Genomic DNA, 22,653 nt, shown 5'->3' on the forward strand with positions numbered 1-22,653 from the left:
GATTGGAGTGATGCTTTTTATCGTCCAGCTAAGTACACAGGCCTTTCTCACAGTAGATATTTGGGCTTGTAAATAAAAAAAAAACATGAATGATGGCTGATTTCTATTTCATGTCCACATCATCCTGGAACGCATAATTAATGTTATCCGGTCAAAACTTTGACATCTTAAAGATACATATTTCTAAAATGACTAGACCTATGTTATACATTTTGTTGACTTGTGTACTTATCCAAAATGTTCCTTACAATGTAAAAACCAGAGAAATCCACAATTTCTGTCAAAATAAGGGGACGTTTCATTTTGGTGGCCTTTAAATTCGTAACTGCTATAATTTCCAGGGCAATGATGGTATGATGATGGAAAAACACAGTCAGTTATATTTTTCTTTCCTCTGTATGTAATGGATCACGACGATTCTTCGCCATTTGCTGCATTACGTGAATAAAGCAATATTATTTGCTCAATATTTGTTGAAGATTTGGGCCTGAGTCATGTCAGGTACATTTTCATCTGCAATGGTGGCGATTACAACAAGTCCCATTGTCCCACGCGGCTTCAGAACATCACCAAACTAGGTCTTTTGTTCTTCTTTTGATTGAGACACCTCTAGTGGCAGAAGTGACATATTTTAGAATGAATATCCTCATTAATGATGAAGATAAACAGGTCAAATTATCATAAATGTATTATAATGAAAAAACTGTATTCTGGCATCTCTTGAGTCACTTTATTGTGTATATGTCTTTGTCACATTAAGAGTAACACAATATAACATACTACACACACAGAGAGCACTTATTAAACAACTGAAATGATATATCGAACCGTTGAGACACAGTTGGTGATCATTGTTGGTCCGTGTTATTAAAAAGAGTATTTAAATACAGTAGCGTAATGTACATATTTCAGTTCTGGCCTGCTCGCTCACTGAAGCTCAATGGCAAAGTAACACCGAGGGAAGAATTTATAGGTCAGCAGGGCTCACAGCTGAGATTTTATGGCAAGATTTACACCCTGCGTGGCTTTACAAGTGGGGGGGGGAGGATTCGTTAACCCTTTGTTTCGCAGGACGCGATAGGTTATTCTCAGCTCTCTGCCCAAGTTCATATTGAGAAAATCCGGAGGGCCGCGCTTTTGACACCTGTATTACACCAGGAGGCAACACGTTTGCCCAGTGCACCAGGCAATTAATCTTGTCAATGTCAAGTGCATTGGGAGGGAGGATGAAACAAAGATTTGACCTGATTGGCGACGAGAAGGTCTCACATTTGGGCCCAGTTGGGGAAGAGGAGGGTTACAGGGGGAAGTGTTTGGCACACGCAAGGACAGTTGCACAGAGCTTTGATTTATTTGTCGGACTCCCGTCTTTCCCAGAGCGCCCCCGGTATGGTGACATCAACGGGTGTCCAGAATAAACACACATTAATTGGCCAATTAATTACAGGGACGAATACAGGGGGCAAGACTTTGAGACGGCCGCCACTTTGATTGCCCGTTGCTTGTTTCGAGTCGTTGCGTGCGTGCTGTATGTTTGTGTGCGTACGCGCGCATATGTATACAAGTGGAAAGCTTATGTTCAACAAGGGGTAATGTAGGTCAACACATCCTGTGAGCATTTGATATGCTTGCTGCAGTCGGCCAGAGCGTGGCCCTCGTTCACACATTTACGACTTAACTTTCTCGGCGAAGACAGAGCTGTGTGGCGCAGCGGGGACACTGCAGGAGAAATGCGCGTCCCCGCCGCCCCAGTGTCCAAATACATCAGGGCCCGGCAACCCGACGGCCTGTGTCTAATACCTCGCCAGCATTTTCCCGTGTTGTTTCAATGTCTGCCGGGGTCATGCCAACACTAATGGAGTGTCATGTGTCAGATGGGGTCAGCTGAACTGAATTCACTCAACTCTCTGAGGTATGTCACTGGACAGGAGGTGACTGGCCCCTGTGACTGCCCCAGGAGTCATAGTCCACGCCACGGCTTTAGTCATTCAAACAATGAGAGTTCTTTGGCTCCACGGAGTCTGGTAATGTCCAAAGACACTCTCCGGGCATTTTAGGTTACTCTAAAGAGGAGGCCAAGTTTGAGAGACGCAGCCTTTAAAAGGCCATTTCGGATCCAGGATACTCGGATTGAAACTGTGACTCCATGTCTGCCGTTTCCTCGGCCAAGGTGAAGAGAGGAGGACATGGAGAGCTCAGGCTGCGGGAGGAGAGAGACTTGTTGGGGGGGGGGGGAGATGTAGCCCTGAACACTGCAGAACACAGAGGCGTGGTAGTGGGAGGAAGCATCCCTTGCATCCCTTACAGCACACAGTTACAGGCTGCCATCCATATTCTGATTCTCCACACTCATCCTGCCTGCAACCAATTTAGATACATTCATCTGTGTCCACTTTAATGGCATGCCAGCGAGCAGCGCATTCACACTAGCCTGATATTATACAGATGGTAGTGTGTGGGACCTCGGTGTAATCTGTAATGCGTGGTGAATGATATGAAGCATAAGACTCGCCCAGGGCTCTGCAGTACCCCGAGTGAGCGCCCTGTGGTTCTTTGCTCAGTGTATTCTCTTTGACCTCAAATATTTGGTTTGTAAAATGAACCAGGGTTTATTCAAAGTGGATTTCCAGCCTCCCCTATTCACTTGTGGGATAATGCATTAATGAAACACTCAGTATCTGTAAACATAGGATGGGAGCAATCTGCCGCGGGTGAATAATACGGCCAAAAAGTCCAGATGAGACTGTGAAATTCCTAAGAGCCAAGACTAATAACAGCATCCATTAGGAGATGAGAACATTCAAGAGGCAATGTTAGGGAGGAGCCAACGCGATAGACTCCCAGCTTGCGTGGACACACTGCACAGACATTCAGCTGATCGGTGGGAATAAAGCTCATAGTTTAATACAGATTTATCATCCTCACCGCATAAAAATGCAAATCCCGATAATATTGTCAGCCCTCTTCCCTCTCCTTAGGAGTTGTTAAAGTCAATGAGCTCTTAAAACTCGTCGCTGAAGATGTGGTGGAGACGAGGTTGTTGTAAAGAGATGTTCGGAGCTCCCCTCGGGACTGCCTTGGCTTAGTTTCCACAGACATCCACTGTCTGTATTTCCTGTGTTTGCCTTTGGCTCTAGTGTTTGCATACCGTGCAGGAGTGAGGAGCTGGGTGTTTGCTGAAATATTTCTAGAATGCTTATTCTACCCGATGATCTGCTGCGCTCTGCGACTGGGTACCCTTGTTATGCCACCTGTGTCCCTTTTCCATTGTGTGACAGTTGAAAAGAGGCATAATGCGGTATGAAAATTATTGTCAATCTCCCTCTCGCTCTTCTGCAGCTTCCCCTCTCGTCTGTTTCCTCCTCTCATCGTTCTAAGCCCTCTACAGAAACATTTCCTTTACGGTATTCTATGCCTAATTGCCAGACTGCTTAATTAGGGATGTTACCCAACACACATCATATATTCATGCATTGAGGACATCCATCCGCGCTCACAGAAAGCTGAGACTGTCCTCCTTGGCTCTGTCTCCCTGCCATGTACAAAATTTGTCATGAAGCTAGTTTGCCATCTAGTGGCACATGTGCAAATTGCCATTCACGTACATGGGGTCCATGATTGAGCCTCTGTGAGGAAAGCCTTCATGGAAAGATTTAGCCAAGAGACTATAGGTGCAATCTTGGCCAGCTGAGCTGTGTCTTAAGTCGGCTGCAGTGTCAGCCATCTCTTTATACGTCCCTGAATATTTAGATGGCTGCGAGTTAAAGGGAGCATTGTGTGCCAGTCAGAATGGTGAAAAATGCTAAGCTGCATTTGAGCCCCTGCCAGGCAGCTGTCGGCTTTGCCGTTCTCTTCCTGCCCCGGCCGCTCCTCTTAACCCTCAGTAAACAACTGGAACAAATCCTATTTTATTGAGGCTTTCACCAAGTGCAAGGGATCTCTGCAAGCTCCAGTGCCCAGGCATTTTCTGAGCGGGTGCATGTGTCCTAAGATGGCATCCAGCAAGGGGCAGTCAGAAGCCGGGAATCGGTCCCTAATTGGATCCTTAATCAGAAGCAGGTGATGCTGTGGTCTCTGCTCTGTGTTTTCGTGACATTTCAAACAAGCAGGAAGATTGATGTTCACCATAAACCAGAGAATCCTCTGGATATTTGTCCCTTTCACCAGCTGATTCTTGAAATGTGTAAGCTTGCTCCCAGAAGCAGTTTGGCTAAGGTTGTGTATGTGAGTACTACAAACTGAGGAAGTGTGATGCTTTGTTTCTCATAACATACAGAATCAGTGCAAACAAGCATCCTGTAGAATTGGCATCAACATATTCATGTATTTAACTGTATTTGGAAAAAAGACATCTTCCCCCTTCCAGAGGATTTGTCATTGCAGTGTTTCTAATGTCATTTATTCCCAGCATATTAGTTAATAATTAGTCACATTGCTGAGCTAAACACAGTTTAACACTCCAGAGGGTGCTGCCAACGCTTTTGTTTTTTTCAGAGATCCTCTGTTAATACTCGATTCAGTGTTTTTCTTGCTCTTGCTGAATCTTATGGTTCAATGGTACAATTTTTTAAATGAGAATTCAGAAAAATACAGTACTTGCAAGGGGAGAGGATGACATTTCAGATTTAATTACAGAATAAATTAGCTTTCCGTTGGCAGTTAGATGTAATTGTCTGCAACTTGTCTGTATCTGGATGCAGTTAAGTGTTCCTGAGGGACTGGGGAGGATAAAATGCATCCGGTTGTGTGTGTCAGTCCCTTTCCCCCCCCCCCATCTTTCACAGGCCAGGAGCAGATAAGCATTTTCACTGGGGAGTTGATATGGCGACAGCTCTGGTTTCTGTTTGTGCACGAAGCATGTGCCCGCTCGTCCATGTGCTGTTTGGAGTCAGCGTCCCTCTCTTCGTTCCACGCTTCGTCAAACGACATGAGGATATGATGTGGGGCTTTATCATCTTCACTGTTTTGTACACACATGTGTTTGCCATGTAAATACAGCTGCTGCTCACGAGCCACATTCGTCAGTTCCAGTTAAGCCCCGGCGCAGCAGCGAGACAATAGGCTCAGGTGGCCTGAGTACATGTCCCCAGAGGCAGACGGGACTCAGCTCATGCAGAAAGAGTGGGAGTGGCATGTGAGTTTTTCAGTCAAGAAAAGGTCATCTCTCCCGTGAGCTACATAACATTGTCGCAGACCGACTTGGCTCGCTAATGTCAGATAGTTTCCCCTTCAGGATGTGAAACTTCAGTGTCACACACAGAGTCAGGCAGATGAAACAGAAAGCGGTGTAAAGGTTGCTGGTTAAAAGCTGGTCAGACATGTACAGTCGTGTGTGTATGTAAGTGTAAAGTTTGTAAGTAAATGGGAGAAGCAGGTCAAGGCCAAAACCCACAGTGGCCCTGTAGTGCAAATCACAACAGAAATTTCACAATGGGGGAAAAAAAGAATCACACACCAACAAATCACAAAAGCGAACGGCAAATTGAAAAAAACATGATAACATCCTGACGAAGAAATGCTGACAAAATGCATTTTGTGTTTTGCCGTTTTAGTATTTTCCGTAATACTTTGGTAATTGACTTGTCTTAGTATTTGATGTTGTGTTTTGTGACGACGTGTTTTCTGTTTGTGTTTTGTTAGTTGATGTGTCTTCTTATTAGACGTTGGGATTTCGCCTTTGCCCTCGGGTGTGTGTATTTGCCTTTTGGGTTTCTAACATATTATGTAACAGTGTCTTTTGTGATTTCTCATTGTTTTCTTGTCACGATTTGCACTTCAGGAACACCATAAAAACCTCCTAATGGTCACAAAGGGGCTCCTGCAAGAGCACAAGTAAACTCAGGATGGATTTATAATGTCGTAGAGAATGAATCTATCTAGAAAAAGAGATGATCACTTTTGAGAGCTCCGGTGGCCTTTATCTTTTCACAGGCAAACTGGCAAAAATCAAAGATGAGATATTACAATTGAAATGTAAAATGTTAAAATGAGTTGAGATTGATTTACTGCCTGGTTGCGCTCCCTGCATATAAAAGGGGAAAATGTTGCCCATCATTTTTGTCCTCACTGTGTTGTGTGTCAGGTTGGAGCTGCCTGCCGCGATGTTCATTTCAAAGCTCCTGCATATTATCTACTGACCCCTCTCGACAGGGGCATCCGTCAGGTGGATTACACGGCTTTCTGATGGTATATCTGCTTTACCGCTAAAAATACAAAACCCTCTCCCTTCCGTTTTGCGCCACCGTGTTATCCCAGTTGGGGCATATAGTCAGACATAGAATGTCTCGGAGAACATGTTGACATTAGGGATAAGGATTATGGAGTCATCATATACGAGTGCTTCTGCTGTGTGTCCCTGTCGCTGTTGACTCTGCTCTCAGATTGGGGCTTGTGCTGCAGGACTGAGCCGGAGCCTCATGTCGGTGCTTTCCTTTTTTACTCTTTACAACTCGTGTGAGGAGTTGAAGCCAATCGAGTTGGGCCTGGATCCGAGCGGATTAAGTCAGGGGTTCAGAATACGCTGTCAGTCTAACTGAGGCCTCCTCCTTTACCCAGCTCAGAAGTCTCCCCTCTCGAGCTTTACTAGCACGATTATTGAATTAGTAGTTAATGTGGAGTTTCACACTTGTGTTATATGGTTTGCAGGTTTTAAAAGGGAGGAACAGATAAATATGATCTGTGTGAGTGTTGAGTCGCACCGGCGCATCTTTCATATACTCAAGAGGTTAATTCATCTTTCACTCCCACTTCCTTTTCTTTCCTCCCCTCCTCAATCCATTCATCTGCCTCCTTCCCTTCCTCCCATCCCTCATTTCCTTCCTTTACTTTCTTCCCTCGCTCCCTCCCTCTAATCTGCTGCAATGACCTGAAGGAGGGCTTCACACTGCAGCGCTCAAATAATAATCAAGGATGTTGTCAAATTTATAGGACACTGAGCGTTGCATAGCAACAAGAGATTGCCAGGGTGATCCAACAAGCGCTGGAAGTTGGGTGAGGGAGAAATGGGGCGAGTGACAGGAGACAGGAGAAGGAAGGAGAGATGACAAGAAAAACAGGAGAAGGAAGGAGAGAGGGATGTGAGTAATATAATTATGATATTGTACACAAAAGGGAGAGATGAACGAGAGGCGGAGGGGCAGAAAGGGAAATGAGGAAGTTAAGGTTGGCTTAGCTGAAAGAAAAGATTTACTGGCACTGCTGTCTGCTCATATTTTACTGTGGCATTTTGGCATACATAGGTGGTGTTAAGTTTGAGAGTGGCTTGAATATTTCAGAGCAAAATAGCCATTTAACTAATGGCCCAAGTCCAACTACAGGCTGCACTCGCTCACACTCTCAGTAAATTCATCGAGCAAAACAACTTCTCACTTCCTGAAGATGAAATTGTCAGGTTGAGTTTCCTGTTCCCCCCTGTTGCTTTGAGCTTTTCTACCTTCCTTCTGGCATCAATCTTAATGTTCTGAATATGAACATATGTTTTTGCCTGGATAAATCTACAATGAAGACCAAAAAGAGATATTTACAAAGTTAAAACTTGCCACTAATAACAATATGCCTGGAAAAATTCTTGTTTTGCCCATAAGCGTTTATTGTTTTCTGCTATGACAACGAACCAATACACTGCATTTAAAGCAAACAAAGAAAAAAAGCTCTAACGTGACAGAACATAATTATGAAATGACCTCAGTCGAAAAATGTCCCTTCAGTTCTTTTATAAAAATGTAGGAGGTCCAGACATGACATTTAGAAGTGATGAAATCACTGAAATGGCATTAACACAGAATTCAATTTAAAACCCTGAGTTCATTCTTCAAACTTCACAAAATAGTTCTAAATGTTAAACTTCAGCAGCTGAGCATCTGTTGCTTTAGCACTCGGCTGCTCGTGGGCTCCACGGCGTTTGCTGGCATCTTGATTATCTCGGAAGTCCAGAGCCGCCGCGTCCCTTCAAGGCGACTTATCTCTGACAGGTGTTTCAGTTTGGAGAGTCAACTTACTGCAAACGGTGATGACAGGCTGCGCTGTGGACTAATTATTTCTTGTCACTGTGTGCAGATTTGTTGATGGCACGCTAACCAGAGGGGCCACAGGACAGAAAAGTATCAGTCTAAACCCCAAGGTCACAAACTGTGGTCCTTTTTCATGTATTGCTTTTTGCATTAAAACGATTGAGCTCCTGAAGATGGGAATTAAATATTTGAATCACCTCTTGGTGTAATGCAATTCAATGCACCACAAGCTATAGTTGATTAACACCTTAGAAGCGCTAATATAAAGGTAGAAATGATCATAGAATTAATAGCAGGGTCATTATGTTACAATGCATTGGTTTTCTGTAGGTGTACCTAATAAACTGGAAAGTCAGTACGAATGCGGTGTGACTTTTCAAATGTGGAATTAAAGTCAGAAGCAAAATCATAAATTAAAAACCATTTTATGAACCATTCAAACTTTTGTGTAGTTGTGCAAATAGGGTGCAGGCCTATAGGTTTAATAATATGGACTTTAGACCCACATCATTGTTTGGTTGAGAATTGAGATTTAGAGTGTGACATTAGTCTGCACTTTGGAGATACAAAGAGATATAATGGCAAATGTGGAGAAATGATTTTTAAAAAAAAACTGCATAATTCATCGCCTGTTTGGAATAATAGCGTATGAAATATTCATAAGCCAAATTACTTATCTATGTAATCTGCTTTTGTTGTGGAGTTCAGGGGGAGAAAGGAACGGCAGCAGGGGCTAAGGCTAGAACAAACACTCTGATCTTTTCGCAAACATGGCAATGATTCGCTTTCAGTCTATTCATTATCAGTGAAAAGAAAAAAAAACTATCACACCATCAACCCCCGCGAATCGCCGTCTTTGTTTGTTCGAAATGGACCTTTTACACAAACGCAATGTGTTTTGAATCTACATATGGCCCCCTGGCGCATGAGTGCTTATTGAATACTTTGGCTGCCACTCTGAATGCTCATTTCAATCAACCCCTGTTAGATTTCAAAGAGGCCATTGCAATGGAGCATAATGTCGGGAAAATATTTTCAGGTTGAAAGGTGCCGCTCCTGCACGTCGGCGCAATTTAACCGTCTCCCAGCTCTCCTCCGCATGGCGCTCGTTCATGCTCCCGCTGAAGCACGTGTAGCAACTCAGAGCAACATTAACACAGATGATCAAAAGATGCCGGCCAAGGCTGTGCTGCTACATCAAACAGCCTGAACACAGGAAGGCGCACAATTCCCAAGGGAAGGCAGAAACTGGTTCCATTGTGCAATTATTAGGGTTAATATGTACTATACCTGGCTTCTCCGTGGACTACAAACAGAGAAACGAGCGTGGCGCAGAAACTTGAGCGCACGTGCAAACAGATGATTAAAAGCGGTGGTTCCTCAGCTCCGTTGCTTCCTTTGTCTTTGTTGCAGGCAGACGTACTGTACACGTCGAATTCGACCCAGTTAATCAAAATCTGCGTACACGGAGTGTCGGTGGGAAGAGGGCACTGCTCGGTTGATTTGTTCAGCAGCCAGGGATCCTTCCATCTTCACAAATCTACGCAGCCACTAACTCAGCGGAGTATGGACGTGTTTTTTTCCTACTGACACATACAGTAGGAGAGAAATACACTCTCTTTCCATTCAGCAAGTGTGCCAGATGATGAAACTCCCATTGGAAGGCGGTAATCATATAAAGCCTTAATGCTATCTGCGTTGTCTCACACTGCTGTCGATTACGCTGCTGTACAGTGAATTGATATTAGCCAGAGTATTATCATCCCCTAATTGAGTTGATTCTAACATCCGTCCTGCATGTGTGAGAGCCCGCTAATTCCAGACACTTCTCATAACGCAGAGCCAGTGGTGCCCTGCCAGTTTAGAGGATGGCTGCAGAGCTTTATCCCCTTCTCTCACGCGAACTTAAACCCTCTCGGTGTAAATTATACCAACTGTGGTTTGACTCAGATAGCATTACAATGTCAGCTTCTCAAGACTTCCAAGCACGAAGGCATTTTTTTGTAATTCACAAAAAAGGGAAAGACTCCAAGCAAAATGGTTGCTTTTCGCTCTGACCTCCTTTTTCCAGTGCCGGACAGCGCCGCCCGGCTCGGCCTGTTTGCTCCTGCACGTTCTCTTCGGGGGTTGATTGATGCACCGAGGGACTCGCGCAGCTGGAGAGGAGGCAGTAAGCCAGAGGAAGGAACAAAGAGTAGTGGGCCACACGGGGTGCAGCAATTAAGCTGTTTTCTTGTCGTTAATTAAAAGCAAATTAGAGAGTTGCTGTCTAGTCTTAATTGCCGGCAGTGTGTATGCCCAGCAACACCTGTTGTTGCATCTTCACTCACTGAGCTCACACCCCTTTTTCTATTTGTACTTTCAATAGGGACGGAGAGGAAAGACTGGGGAGCCTGGATCCAAAGGCCTGACTGTAAGTGATACACAGACTGCACACATGTACTTAACTGTACACATATTTTGCTTTACTCTTTAAAATTTAGTAAAGGTATGAAGTCCTTCATTTATTTTATATGTAGCTCGTTAAACGCATTTAATACAAGCTCTTAGTCATGGGTTTAAAGGAGACAGAGACACGTTATGCTCAGGTTGATCGCTTTCATTCTGGTTGCTACTTGAAAAGGTTGACATGCTCTAATAATCAGAAAACACATCACTGTCCTCACACTGTCCATCGCTGCAGCTCCTCTTTTCAAAAACACTTAGTTTTTCATCCTGTCTCTCTAAGGGCCCCCCCCTCTGCTCTGATTGACCAGCTGCCCTCCACTTTGTTAGGGGCCAGACTTGTCACTAGGCTCGTGTGCACAATGCAAATGTGCACACGCATAATATAAAAAGTAATAATTATAATATCATAAAAGTTTGTGCATTAATGTCATGCTTAGGTTGTTTTGATCCGTCTACAATGTTCTCCTGTTCTCCCACACGGCTGCGAGCAGGTTACATTATTAGCACGAAACCATAAGGGTTATATTACAGCAGCACACGAGACAGCGTGTATTGATGAGGAGGACACGTCTGCCTATAAGGCCTATTGACTCTTTGAGTTATGCTTGTTTCCTCGGGCGTTCAGACCGATCCCAGACACCGTTTGTGTAGTGATCCACACACTGAAGTGCAGCAACACCACCATGCATTAAAGGAGACAGCTTGTCTCTTAACTGCTGGGATGTCAGCACAAACAAGGAGCGCTTTCGCATCATGTACAGATGCTCCGGGCATCCAATTATTTTCATGCACTATTGCCCCGTTGACACTCTTGATCATGACATAGGTTTTGTCTTATTTTTATTTCCGCCAGAAATCCAGGAAGGTTTCGCTTTTCGATTCTGTCACTTGTGCAGTTGCTCCAATTATCTTTAGTATTATTGAATTACCCACTGTTAAAACTCTCCCACACGTCTCGACACGCGCTCTCCTGCCTCCTTAATAACTCACAAAGTTGTGGTACACAAAGTCGTGGGGGAAACGAAAAAAAAGACAGGATGGAAGAAAGTGTGACATTTCTAAATGGCAGTGTCCTGATGATAACCTTAGCATGTGGCAGCTTCTGCTCCATCTCCTGGTATTGGCATTTATGAATCACCCGTTTTGCTGAGGTAGATCTTAGGGGCAGAATCATCCATTCAAAACACACACCAGGGCATCACTCTCTCTTGTCCGTTGGCAGCAGGGCAGAGCTCGCGGTTGAAGGGGGGGTCAGCGGTTATCTCTCAGAGTCAAATTAGCATTGCACAACAGCAACGGGAGTCTGTGAAAGGCACACACGATTATCTACAGCCTGCTGCGGGGTCAGCCACGTCTTTTATGGGAGCTCACATTGGTGCAAGAGGCCTTGAATATAAAAAAGGAAATCATTTTGGAGTTACCCTGTCAGTTTAAATGAGGGTGATGACGATAATATAAAAACAAGTTTATACACTCTTCATATTACTATATTCGATTGTCTTTGTCACATGAACTCCTTTTTGTTCTCCGTGTGAAATGAATGTTCTTTGTAATTGCAGGGTCCCTCAGGAACGTCTGAAGGAGCAAGTATCAAGGTATCTATCAAAACATTATCCATCTCAAAACAAAACACCGACAGTTGGCATTTGAGGTAGACTTCAGCTGTCGCCCTGTTTGATAAACCGGCCCGTACGTTCACTTCCAGACAGGGTGGAGAGGTAAGATGTATCGTAGCAGTGCTCCGAGTAGAGGAGGAGTTTAATAAGGAGTGTTGCCTGTGTAAAGACGGAATTGACGGAATGCGTGGACAGTCAGACATATGAGTGACCAGACGCAGACCCTCTTTAGATCTTGACTGGCATTTTCTGTGTTTGTATTCAAGACCAGAACTCCCACACTGGAAATGGCACCTCTCATTCAATTGTAACGGTATCTACTGAGCAAGTTAAAGAGCCGATCCCAGCCCGCGCCTCCCGCGGCGCGGCACAGCGTGACCCTTTGCTCATTCTCCAAACAGACAGACGGACATTTCGTACCCTGCTTTGGCAAAAAAAAGCATCTGCAATCCTTTTCATGAAGCCCAGGGGAGCTGTAGCTCACCAAAGGGCACATGAGGTACGCTGTGATTTAAAAAAAATAAGCCTTTGAGACACGGACCTCTACTGGGCCTCCCACTGTGTCCTTAGCTACCTGCTTCCTTTGCACTAACACACCCCAGCCCCACCTCAGCACAGCACCCACCTCCCACAAAGCCTCCAGCGGCCCACTAGAGATCGTGCTGAGAGTGAAGGCGATTGTGTAGTGGACAACCTCTCGACCGCAGCTGTTCATTTGATGTATAGGTGCGTAGGTTTGCTGGGGTGTCGGCTTAGACCGCGGAGTTACTTCTGCTCTCTGCGCCCAGAGGAAGGAGACGTGTCAGTCGGCCAACCTTGAAAAAGAAAGTCGTCTGTATGAGGTCACACTTATTATACCTCAAAACAAATGGACAGTGGTTTTGTTTGGATGAAAAATGATCATGTATTATAACCATGTCTTAGAAAGTCAAGTTGGATATGAGGTTTACCTTGATTAGGGTTCCATGGGTTTTCTCTGACTGGTTTCTAAGTTTTAACTTTAACATCACACTTGTATCAAATTTATTATAAAATTGAGTTATGAAATTAATTACTTTCACATGGCAGAAAGGGAAATAGCTGAGAGCAGTAACAAAAAGTTATTGTATTGTATAATACTTAGTGTTCATATTTAAAGTGTGCATGGCTCACTGTAGCATACAAACTGAATTTAGAATAATGAAAAGTAGAGTACAGCCTGTAACAAAGCTCCATATATATATATAAAGTCTCATATTTTACACTTTGCCAGTGTTTTATTTGAAATATTGATATCACTAATAAGACATATTTGTGGTTCGAAAGTGTGTTAGACCACCTCAATATAATTTTACATCTCCAAGAACGGGGCATTTTATGTTTTACTCTGAGCCTCTCGTAACAGAATGAACCTTATGATTGTTTCATGGTAAAACTCTAGTAGGTAGGAATAATAATTCTAACAAAACATTTGTTTGATAAAGCAATTTTCTTAGAAATAAAATTCACAAGTGCCTCACACAAAAAAATTGGCCCACAAAGCCACGGGGTCGATAATAACAATGAAAAAGAAATACAGCAATAAACACATAAATCACAGCAAAGATGTGAAAGAAAACCTCATAAAAACAGACTAAAAACATAAGTAACTAAAGACCCTAAAAGAAACTCTCCAAAGAACAAGGACAAGATGTCTTAGGTTGAGACAAAGGTCAATTTGAACAGATGGGTCTTCAGTTGCTTTTTAAAAGGTTATACAGAGGCTGGAGCAACTGCTTCAAAGGCATGATTACCTTTTTGTTTTCAGTCTAGTGCACAGGACAGCCTGTGGGCCATGGTCAGAAGACCTATCGCTGATATAGGGATGGAGAAGGTCACAGATGTTCTCAGATGTCTGACCACGAAAGGCTTTGCGAGAACAAGTACCTTAAGTGGATCCTAAACCTAATGGGAAGCAAATTTAGTGAACGATGTGAAAAATGTGTTTCCTCCTGCTAGATCTGGTGAAACAGTCTAGCAGCAGCTTTCTGAATGGCATATTAACAAATGTGAAAAGACAAGTGAAAAGAGAACGACAGTAGTCCAACTGGGAGGACGCAAAAGCTCTAATAATCCTCTCTAGCGCAAGTTGTGATACAACAGAAGTGTGCTTTGTGATATTTCTGTTTTACAAAAACATAGACAACAGTGATTTCATTGAGCCTAATCAAAGATAACACCCAGATTTCTTAAATTAGACTGTACAGCTGAGGAAAGGGACCCATTGCTATGGGCAGCCCTGGGAGCTATTCTATCTGGAGCAGTGATCATAACCTCCCTCTTATCTGTGCTAAGCTGGAAACAGTTTTTAGACAACCAATCCTTAACAGCAAGAGTAGTGCAAAACATAATGTGTCAGTGTTATCAGGCTTAACGGAGACATATAACTGAAAGTTTCCAGCAAAACAGGGATAGGCTATACCTCTGAGTTTGTTCATAATGTGACCTAAGCAAATATGCTCGGACCCAAGATGGAACCCTGGGGTGCACCACAGGACAGAGCAGCAATATAATAAGACCAAAAAAAACAGTCCAGTTAAATCCCTGAGACACCCACGCACAAGCCTCGGAAACCACACTGAAATGTATCTACAATGTTGCGTGGTCAAGACGGTGGTAAACTGTTAAAACATTTTAAGAAACTGCCAAACTTTTCTGATGTGGGCCTGTAGTTATTTGGAACAGACAGACTGAGGTTTACTTGTTTCAGTAGAGTTTGAACGACTGCGTATGTAAACTAAGACCTGCCAACAGCTGTGTATTATTGAGAGCGTGGACCAAAAGACTTGAGCACAGATAGAGGTAAAATACCAGCTGGTGTGGAGGAGGATCTCATACTGCCCAGCAGCTCAGTGAGGTCTTGCAGGGAAATGTGAAAGAATCCAAAGTTGATGGCTGGAATAAATGTGAGTAGAAGAGAGAGAAAGGCCTGCTCAGACATTTCGGATGTTATCCACAAAGAAAGAAGTCCTCATTGGATCAGACAGGCACATCAGGAGATGCAGGATAGTTTTGACAGGACTTGCATCAACTGGTGGAAATAAGACTCAAACATGTAAGTAACCCTTGCATGTTAAATAATGCTCATTCAAAGTTTTATAATAAAGCATTAAGCACAGAGGGGTTTCCACTCATTTTGCCCTCAACAACAATTACATTAATTTGAACAGAGGGATGAATAACAGAGGGGGTGGATTACACCTTAATAGGAGCCACTTTATCCAAAAGAGAGGAGCAATGTGAGTGGAAAAGATTAAACTGCCCATCAGAAGACAAAACTAGTGTTGAGTCAGATGCTGTCAAATTTTAACATGCAAGAGAATCAATATTAATCAGGTTTCAATGAAACAATTATGATCAGAAACAAGCAGCTCGCCAGAAGAAATTGTCAATATTGGAACCATGTGTGAAAGCAAGAGTTTGTCCATTAATGTATGGAAACCAGATATGTGTTGAATATAATTAAACGACTCAGTGACATTAAGAAAATCAGTTGGAAAGCTGCAGGAGACGTCCTCAGCATGAATATTAAACTCACCCACCATAATAACTCTGTCCGACCTGATAATAAAAACCTGTCCAATGAAAGTTTTTTAAAGAACTGTTAAAACCAGGGGGATGGTTGATTAAAATCCAATAAAGCGGATTCAAATGACCAACTTTAGGAATCTGTAATTCAAAGTGGGGAAAACTCCCAGAGAGCTCAGAGTCCAGCTCCGAGAACAGTGCCTAACAAACACAGTGAGTCCTCCATCATGCCCTGACGACCTTGGAGTGCAAATAAAAGAGCTATCAGTCAGGCATAGTTCAATTAAAGGGCTACAATCCAAAGACCTCTGCCAAGTTTGGGTTAGAAACATAAAAAGTTTTCTAAAGCACCATCCTAAGGGGGATAGACCATTGATCAGAGCTGCCAAGTCCAAGGGGTCCAGGCACCATCGGTCTGAGCTGCCGCACACAGCTGAACGTGCACAGGAAGCCACATGCTTAATAATAAACTGTATGGGGAAAAATGGTACAAAGTGTTAATGATGGCTGATGCGTGGGGAGGGGATCTAGCCTTGGGGACAGCTCCCTAATGATTAGCCGGAGGTGGATGTTTTGGGAGGGGAGCATGAAGTGTAAACAGTTAATCACATGAGATGGACAAGTCGGCTCTGGACGTGACATGCGGCTTTGATGGGCAGCAGTTGTCTGTGTGTGTGTGTGGAAGCGCAGGGATGAAGAGCGTTGAATTCCAAATTGCCGGGAAGCACCTGTGCACCAGCTCAGAGGCCATCTGCACCAAAGAGGTGACCTCTTTCCAGAAGAGGTTGAAATTATCAACAAAGTGCACACTGTCAGTGTCACAGGCAGGAGCGAGCCAGGTATCTAGGCTGAGCAGCTGCATGAAGCTTCCCATGGCGCTACCGGGCGTGGGCGGATGTTGGACTGGACTCAAACTTTGACTGTTTGAGGATGTTCAGGAGATGGGTGAAATCATGGTAATCTTAGACTTTGAAAAAAGAGCTCTGACTGCTGTTATTCAAACCATCATGAATGAGGACCCTGGCAATGCTGGGATGGGATTTTATTAGCCATGTCTTGTACAGTATCGCCTTGGACGCAGTGTGTGCGCTCTGCTGACGCTCGTATGTCTGATGATAGAATCATCATTAATGAGAGTTAAGGGGGGAGACAGCACCTGCTAATGGGGCCTGTGGGAGAAGACAGCGGCTCAGTTTGTTACAGGACCGGTTGCTGTCTCCGTGTTGCGGTGGTGGAATGGAGTCTGGGTCTGTGACCTCTGTTGCTTGACAGCAGCTGGTCCTGGCAGGACAGCCGGCTCGTCCTCTAAGGCCTCTAGACAGGCAGAGACACCTTGAGACAGAGATGGGGCTGCTACTTTATTCATGCTGCGTGGACGTGCAGTGAAATTGGCAGGAGACCAAAATCCGGGTTTTGACCTGGAAGGTAGGTGAGTTGGAGGAGTTGCTGCAAGTGGAGGGAAACCTTGGCCGAGGCTGCTTCCACTGGATGCCCTGCAGTGCAGGTACACAAGAGGAGGGTACGCCAGGTGTAATGGGACAGTGATACAGCTATTAAGGGATTTTGTTTAAGCCCTGAGCAGGAGCCAGGGGTCCTCTGGGATGAAGCTCACAGCAGCATTAGGTGGGGTAGACGGCGGAGCTGGAGAGGCAGCATCAGGCAGATAGGAACAGGAGCCGGCCCACACTTCACAACTAAAATGATCGGGTACTGTTACAAATTAACGATCCATTGGTGTCCAATATTAGAATCCTTGGGAAGACCGTGAAATTACATATTGACTTAAGTCAACGTGTTTTCTTACTTTTTTTTAAGTTTGCTTGCTCAGCGACAGAATGACTTGGTTTGAAAAGATTAAAAAAAACATTATTATATTTTTGTCACATCACAAAGTTACGGAAGTTCTGGTGCTTCATTTAGTGGAACTGTTTCTGAATACAGCCAATTCTAGGTGGATTTAATGATGTGATGCCTTCACAGTATTTATACAACACCTAGACCTTTATTTATATATATATATATATATATATATATATATACAATCAAAGACATGGAAATCTCACTTTCTGCAGTATAGGACGTTGAAGACCCGAGTCAGGCGGATGTTAGTTGAGAGATAAGAAAGTGCCAACAAACATTGTTTCAGTCCTCTAATGCCCGCATTAAATATGCAAGCCAGCCTTGCCCTTGCCATGAATCAGTCATGCTCTTACATTACGGATACATCTTCACTTTATCATTAGGAATTCATGCTAACCGAGGATGACTAGAAAACTGCCCTGTCTCAGAGAATAACTTCACATTATAATCTGCTGCGATGAAACCAGTATAGCATTGCATTGAAAGGAACATGATGAGAGGGAGAAGCTTAAGCATCACAGCCCCGAGATGAATGTAAAGTTTCCATAAGCAGTAATAACCGAGCAGCTTAGAGGCTTCTCTTCACTTCTCGTTGACCATCCTTGTGCATTTTTTAGCTCTGACAAAGCAGACACACGTTTAGACTAAACTGCAGCTTGTGTAACATCTGTGTGAGCCGAGCCCCCTCTCGCTCTTGCAGCAAAGTGTGAATATTTTAAAGTAAAAAAAAAAATAAATAAATAAAAAAGGTCTGCGCAGTGCATGATGTGCTGGGAAGATAGCGTTCTCATGAATCACATCTCCATAACTGTATCTCCCACTGACAGACTCAAACGGGCTCTGACAGAACACTGCAGATGCTGATGGATGGACGGAGAGGGATGGAGACGGGCTTAATTGCAGTTTGATGACTTGAGGTGTCTCAAAGTCAACATATCACCCGCTGACATCCACAGGTGGACCAGTTCCCCGGCTCGTACATGCTGCGCTTTCTCATTGTGCAAATCCAGTGATAATCTAGATAAATATTGGCTGAGGTGCAGTTAATCTTATTTAGAAGGTTTATTAACTTGTTACAAACCCCTCTGCCAAAAACATTGACATTGAATGATCTTCCATGGATGCGGAAATAGATAACCTCTCAAATATCTCTTTCCATAAGCCTGCATCATGAATACAGTGCAGGACATGACCTCCGGGGCTAATACAGCCCTTCCATCAGAAGTGCTTTAGATTGAATGTCATAACTCAGTGTGAAACTAGAGCACTTTCTGTATACAGAGTTTACAGTTGTTCGTTACTGTAGTTGTCCTTTTTTATTAGGAATAAAAACACAATACAACAATTATGGAGTTACTTTTCTATTAAGTTTATGAGTTCCCATGTGGTTGATAAAGCTGTGCAGAATTCAATTAGCTCTCAAAGTCAATTTCGCCACTAGTCCCTCCTCCCTGACTAAATTATTAAAAGGACAATCCATCCGTTCATAGATGCCAGCGGTCCCCAGACCTAATACAGCTCATAATTTAGACTAGGAAATAGCAACTATATCTCATTAGGTGATTGGTATCACGGCGGCTGTCGTTGGCGATAAGAAGGAATGAGGGAGGGGGGTGAACCCGTGGGGCAAATATTGTCTGTTAGAGTCCAGGTGCCACTGAGGAGTGTACAAAATATCCGTCTCTTCAGACAGATGTTAAACAGATGCGTCATAATATCAAGTGTTTTCAACAAATCTTTACCTCTTTGATAAACAACCTTTTCAGCATATCTTTTTTTTTTTTGTCCTCTGTTTTGTGTGACACACAACAGGTGAGCTTTATTCAATGTGTCAGCAGATGTGACGCAATAGGTTTCTCCTACTCCAGAGGAGCTGCTCATGGCTGGTAATGCCGTTGTATTGTATCTATAGCACGAGACCTGGTGTAACAGTAAGAATGTAAAGAGCATAAAAGGTCACGAGAAGGTTGGAAATGCACAGAGAACGATGTATCTTCTACTGAGGCCTCGAGAAAGTGAAGTGAGTGGAAAGTATGTGTGTAAAAAAAAAAAAGAAAAAGTTCCATCACACATTTATTAAATTATTCATTCTTTGGTTTCTTGACCAAGGTGCAAGTACATTTATTTAACTGTTGTGTTTACTCAGAGTGTTCTCAACATAACTGACAGGGAGCAATCCTGTTCAAAAACTATTCTGACAGAAGCTAAGCTGCAGTCATAAAGTGCCATCTACTGGCAGATAGGGGAATTCTGTCTACCGGGGAGACGTGGAAAAGTGCTGCAATGCAACAGGGGCTTGGTTTTTTCATTATCCTGCCAGTCTACAGTCCCTCAAAGCCCCCAACAAGTATCCAATCATCACGTTTCTTTTTTTTTTTCTTTCTTTCATAATTTCAAATGATTTAGATTTTGAGATGACACGCTACCGTTGTGTATTTCTGATGACTTACTTACGACTGCCCTCGCTTAAGTTTCCCTCCCATGAGCTTTCTGTCTTCCGGCCCCATCTCTGCTGTCACTCACTGTCAATGATCTGCTCCGTTTTTTCGCACGCAGGGGGAGAAGGGGGAGTCGGGAGTCCCGGCAGACAAAGGGGAGAGAGGAGACCCCGTACGTATTTTCCCGCTTTGACATTTACAATGGCGTCTTGTTAGAGAGTCATTAACCGAGGCCTCCTCCCACAGGGTCAGCCAGGTGCAGAGGCTGCCGACGGAATGAAAGGACAAAAAGTAAGTCCCATCAATGTCAAGTGTCAGAGATGATGATTCCCTCTGTTTGTGCTCCCTGATAATCAGCGTGTGTGTGTGGTGGGGGTGGTGGATGGCTGGGTGGTTAAGGAGGTTCAAAGGATGTAAGTGGTATAATATACCAGTTTTCAGAGGCTGAACCTTCGGCGTTATTATCCTCTCTCAGCCTGTTTATCCTCCAAAGGTCTTTGATATCATCGAGCAGCAAAAAAAATGAATCTGCAGGTGGTTATTTCTTGTTTTTGCCATTGTTTGTATTCTTTGGTCCTCCAACCTTGATTTGAATGATTCTCTTGCTCCTGTCAGTTTGTCTCGCCGTGCACCGTGAGAGACCATTTTTTGTGGTTGTGCTTTGTAGAGGAAGCCCACTGTGATAGACACACAACGAACAATGAGGTTTTCACTTCTGCCCTTATCTCTTTTACATAATTACCGCCGTTCGTCTGTTTATCTTTTACTTCAGAGAATACGATGTGGTAAAAGTGATCTCAGTGAAATCTGTAGGAAATGGGCATGTGTCTCGGGAGATAGGTCCATTGTTATCTGCTGTCAGCACCAGCGTGTGGTTACAATGCACTTTCGCGAATATGCATGGCACCCGGGTGATGAATCCTAAGGCTCCAGGGAGGACAACGTCAGTCTAGTGCAAGAAGAAAAATGATGAGATCACCAAAGTCAGTAGGACTCATCCTCTGGGAACCATGAATGTCCGTACAAATCCATCAACGCGTGACAGACCGACCACCATGAAGACCTGTTTGTGATGGTGTCTTGTATAGGGTCATTCCGTGTTACCCTGACCTTAACCCCCCGCTGTTATGATCAATCGTTTTGCTGTTATTGTTAAGAAAAGAAGAAAGAACTTTTAAACAATGTGACAACTATTTCGATCCGAGACGCGTTTCATTTCTCATGTGACCAAATCAGCATGTCAAATATCATTAATATCTTTGACAGTGTGGCCCAAAAGTGTGATGATTTAAAACGGAATAACCCTATATCAAGTGTTTATAATTATTTTAGTCTTAAGTAACATGATCGCCTGATTCTATATAGAAATAACCTCAGTAGTCAAACCTCCTGATGATGGAAGAGCAGCCATGAACTAATATAGAATAGAGCATATAGTTTTCATTATATAGTGTTATTGGAGATGAGCTGTGCAGTTTGTCTAATTACATCCTTAAACATCTTTTAAATCCTGTCTCTTTATTGAAATTGCATTATTACAGGATTGTGTCGGCTTGTTAAAGTACAGCATGTACACCTGGAGATCTTTTCAGTTGTTGGAAAACCTTTTAAGGTTCCCTGAAGCTCCCAGTCCACCCAATACAATGGGTTATTCATGGATGCAGTATAAATGTGTGTCCATATATATACACACACACACACACACACACACACACACACACACACACACAATAAGTATAGCTACATTTGTGATGCACACTATTGCTCTCCAGCATGAAATCTTTAATGTTTTGTTTCCACTCACGGTTCCTCGCACATCACTTGAGTTAGACAGTATTTTCTCTGAAGTCTGCTCCTTTATTGTTGCTCCTGAATCTGTTGATGTAGCTGTTCGAGGTCATGTGTCCAAAGTGCATTTTTAAGTTGTGCTGTCTTTTTTTTTCCTGGCACATGTACGTAATAATTGATCGTATGTCTCTATTGTTTTTTTGCAGGGTGATATTGGCCCTCCTGGTCCTCCTGGTCCTGTGAGTACAACACACTGGTCGCCTTCCAGAATACTGCTGAATGTCACTCACTATAAGATTCAGTAATAACTTCAGGAATTAGTACAACATCAGTGTGATGTTCATTTGCAACAAACCTGAGAAAATGTCCAGTTTTTGTGAATCAGTAATCTACTCACGTCCGACTATGAAACACTTGAGGCCAGGAAGCAAAAAAAGCAGCAGCAGAGCAGTGTTTGCTGTCAAAACACCAATATTTTGGCATCATCTTGTAACCAATTTTCATTCCTTTACAAGTCTATACATTTGTCCTATTTTTAACTTTAAAAAATAAATCTTTATTTGTTTTCTGTACAAATAGCGGCTCAGTGTTGATAAAGAGCCGGAAACACTGCCAGCCTTTTCAAGGCAGTTGAGATGAGCTGCTTTGAAATACTCCAGGGAAGAGCTTACTTATTTTGTCTAGGTAATGAACTTGCTAATATTTGGCAGCAAACTCCCAGTAAGTGAATTTTTTTTCCCCCAGTAATGTACACTGCAGAGAAACTTTAACAGAGCAGCTCACACAGGCATTGAAAGCTGTGAACTGAAGCGATTGCCTATGATCAAATCAACACGTTTGCACCGGCCACCCACTGACGCTGTAATCTACAGCTCGAACCAAAACAAAGTCTTTGTTGTGTGAATAACGGAGACTGTGCAGCTAGACCTGTTTATAATGTTTCACGGC

The 22,653-nt window shown here is 43.4% G+C and overlaps 1 protein-coding gene across 4 annotated transcripts in view; it reads left to right on the forward strand.

The window, feature by feature from the left end:
- LOC117775060 (collagen alpha-1(XIX) chain) overlaps positions 1 to 22,653 on the forward strand; it is a 101,530-nt gene that overhangs the window by 40,048 nt on the left and 38,829 nt on the right. For all 4 annotated transcript variants that reach the window (XM_034607875.1, XM_034607876.1, XM_034607877.1 and 1 more), the window contains 5 exons: positions 10,378 to 10,422; positions 12,017 to 12,052; positions 20,036 to 20,089; positions 20,164 to 20,208; positions 21,912 to 21,944. In XM_034607875.1, the coding sequence (XP_034463766.1) occupies positions 10,378 to 10,422; positions 12,017 to 12,052; positions 20,036 to 20,089; positions 20,164 to 20,208; positions 21,912 to 21,944 (213 nt within the window). The remainder of the gene's footprint in view (positions 1 to 10,377; positions 10,423 to 12,016; positions 12,053 to 20,035; positions 20,090 to 20,163; positions 20,209 to 21,911; positions 21,945 to 22,653) is intronic.

This window comes from Hippoglossus hippoglossus, chromosome 15 (assembly GCF_009819705.1).
Source record: "Hippoglossus hippoglossus isolate fHipHip1 chromosome 15, fHipHip1.pri, whole genome shotgun sequence".
NCBI classification, from domain to species: Eukaryota; Metazoa; Chordata; class Actinopteri; order Pleuronectiformes; family Pleuronectidae; genus Hippoglossus; species Hippoglossus hippoglossus.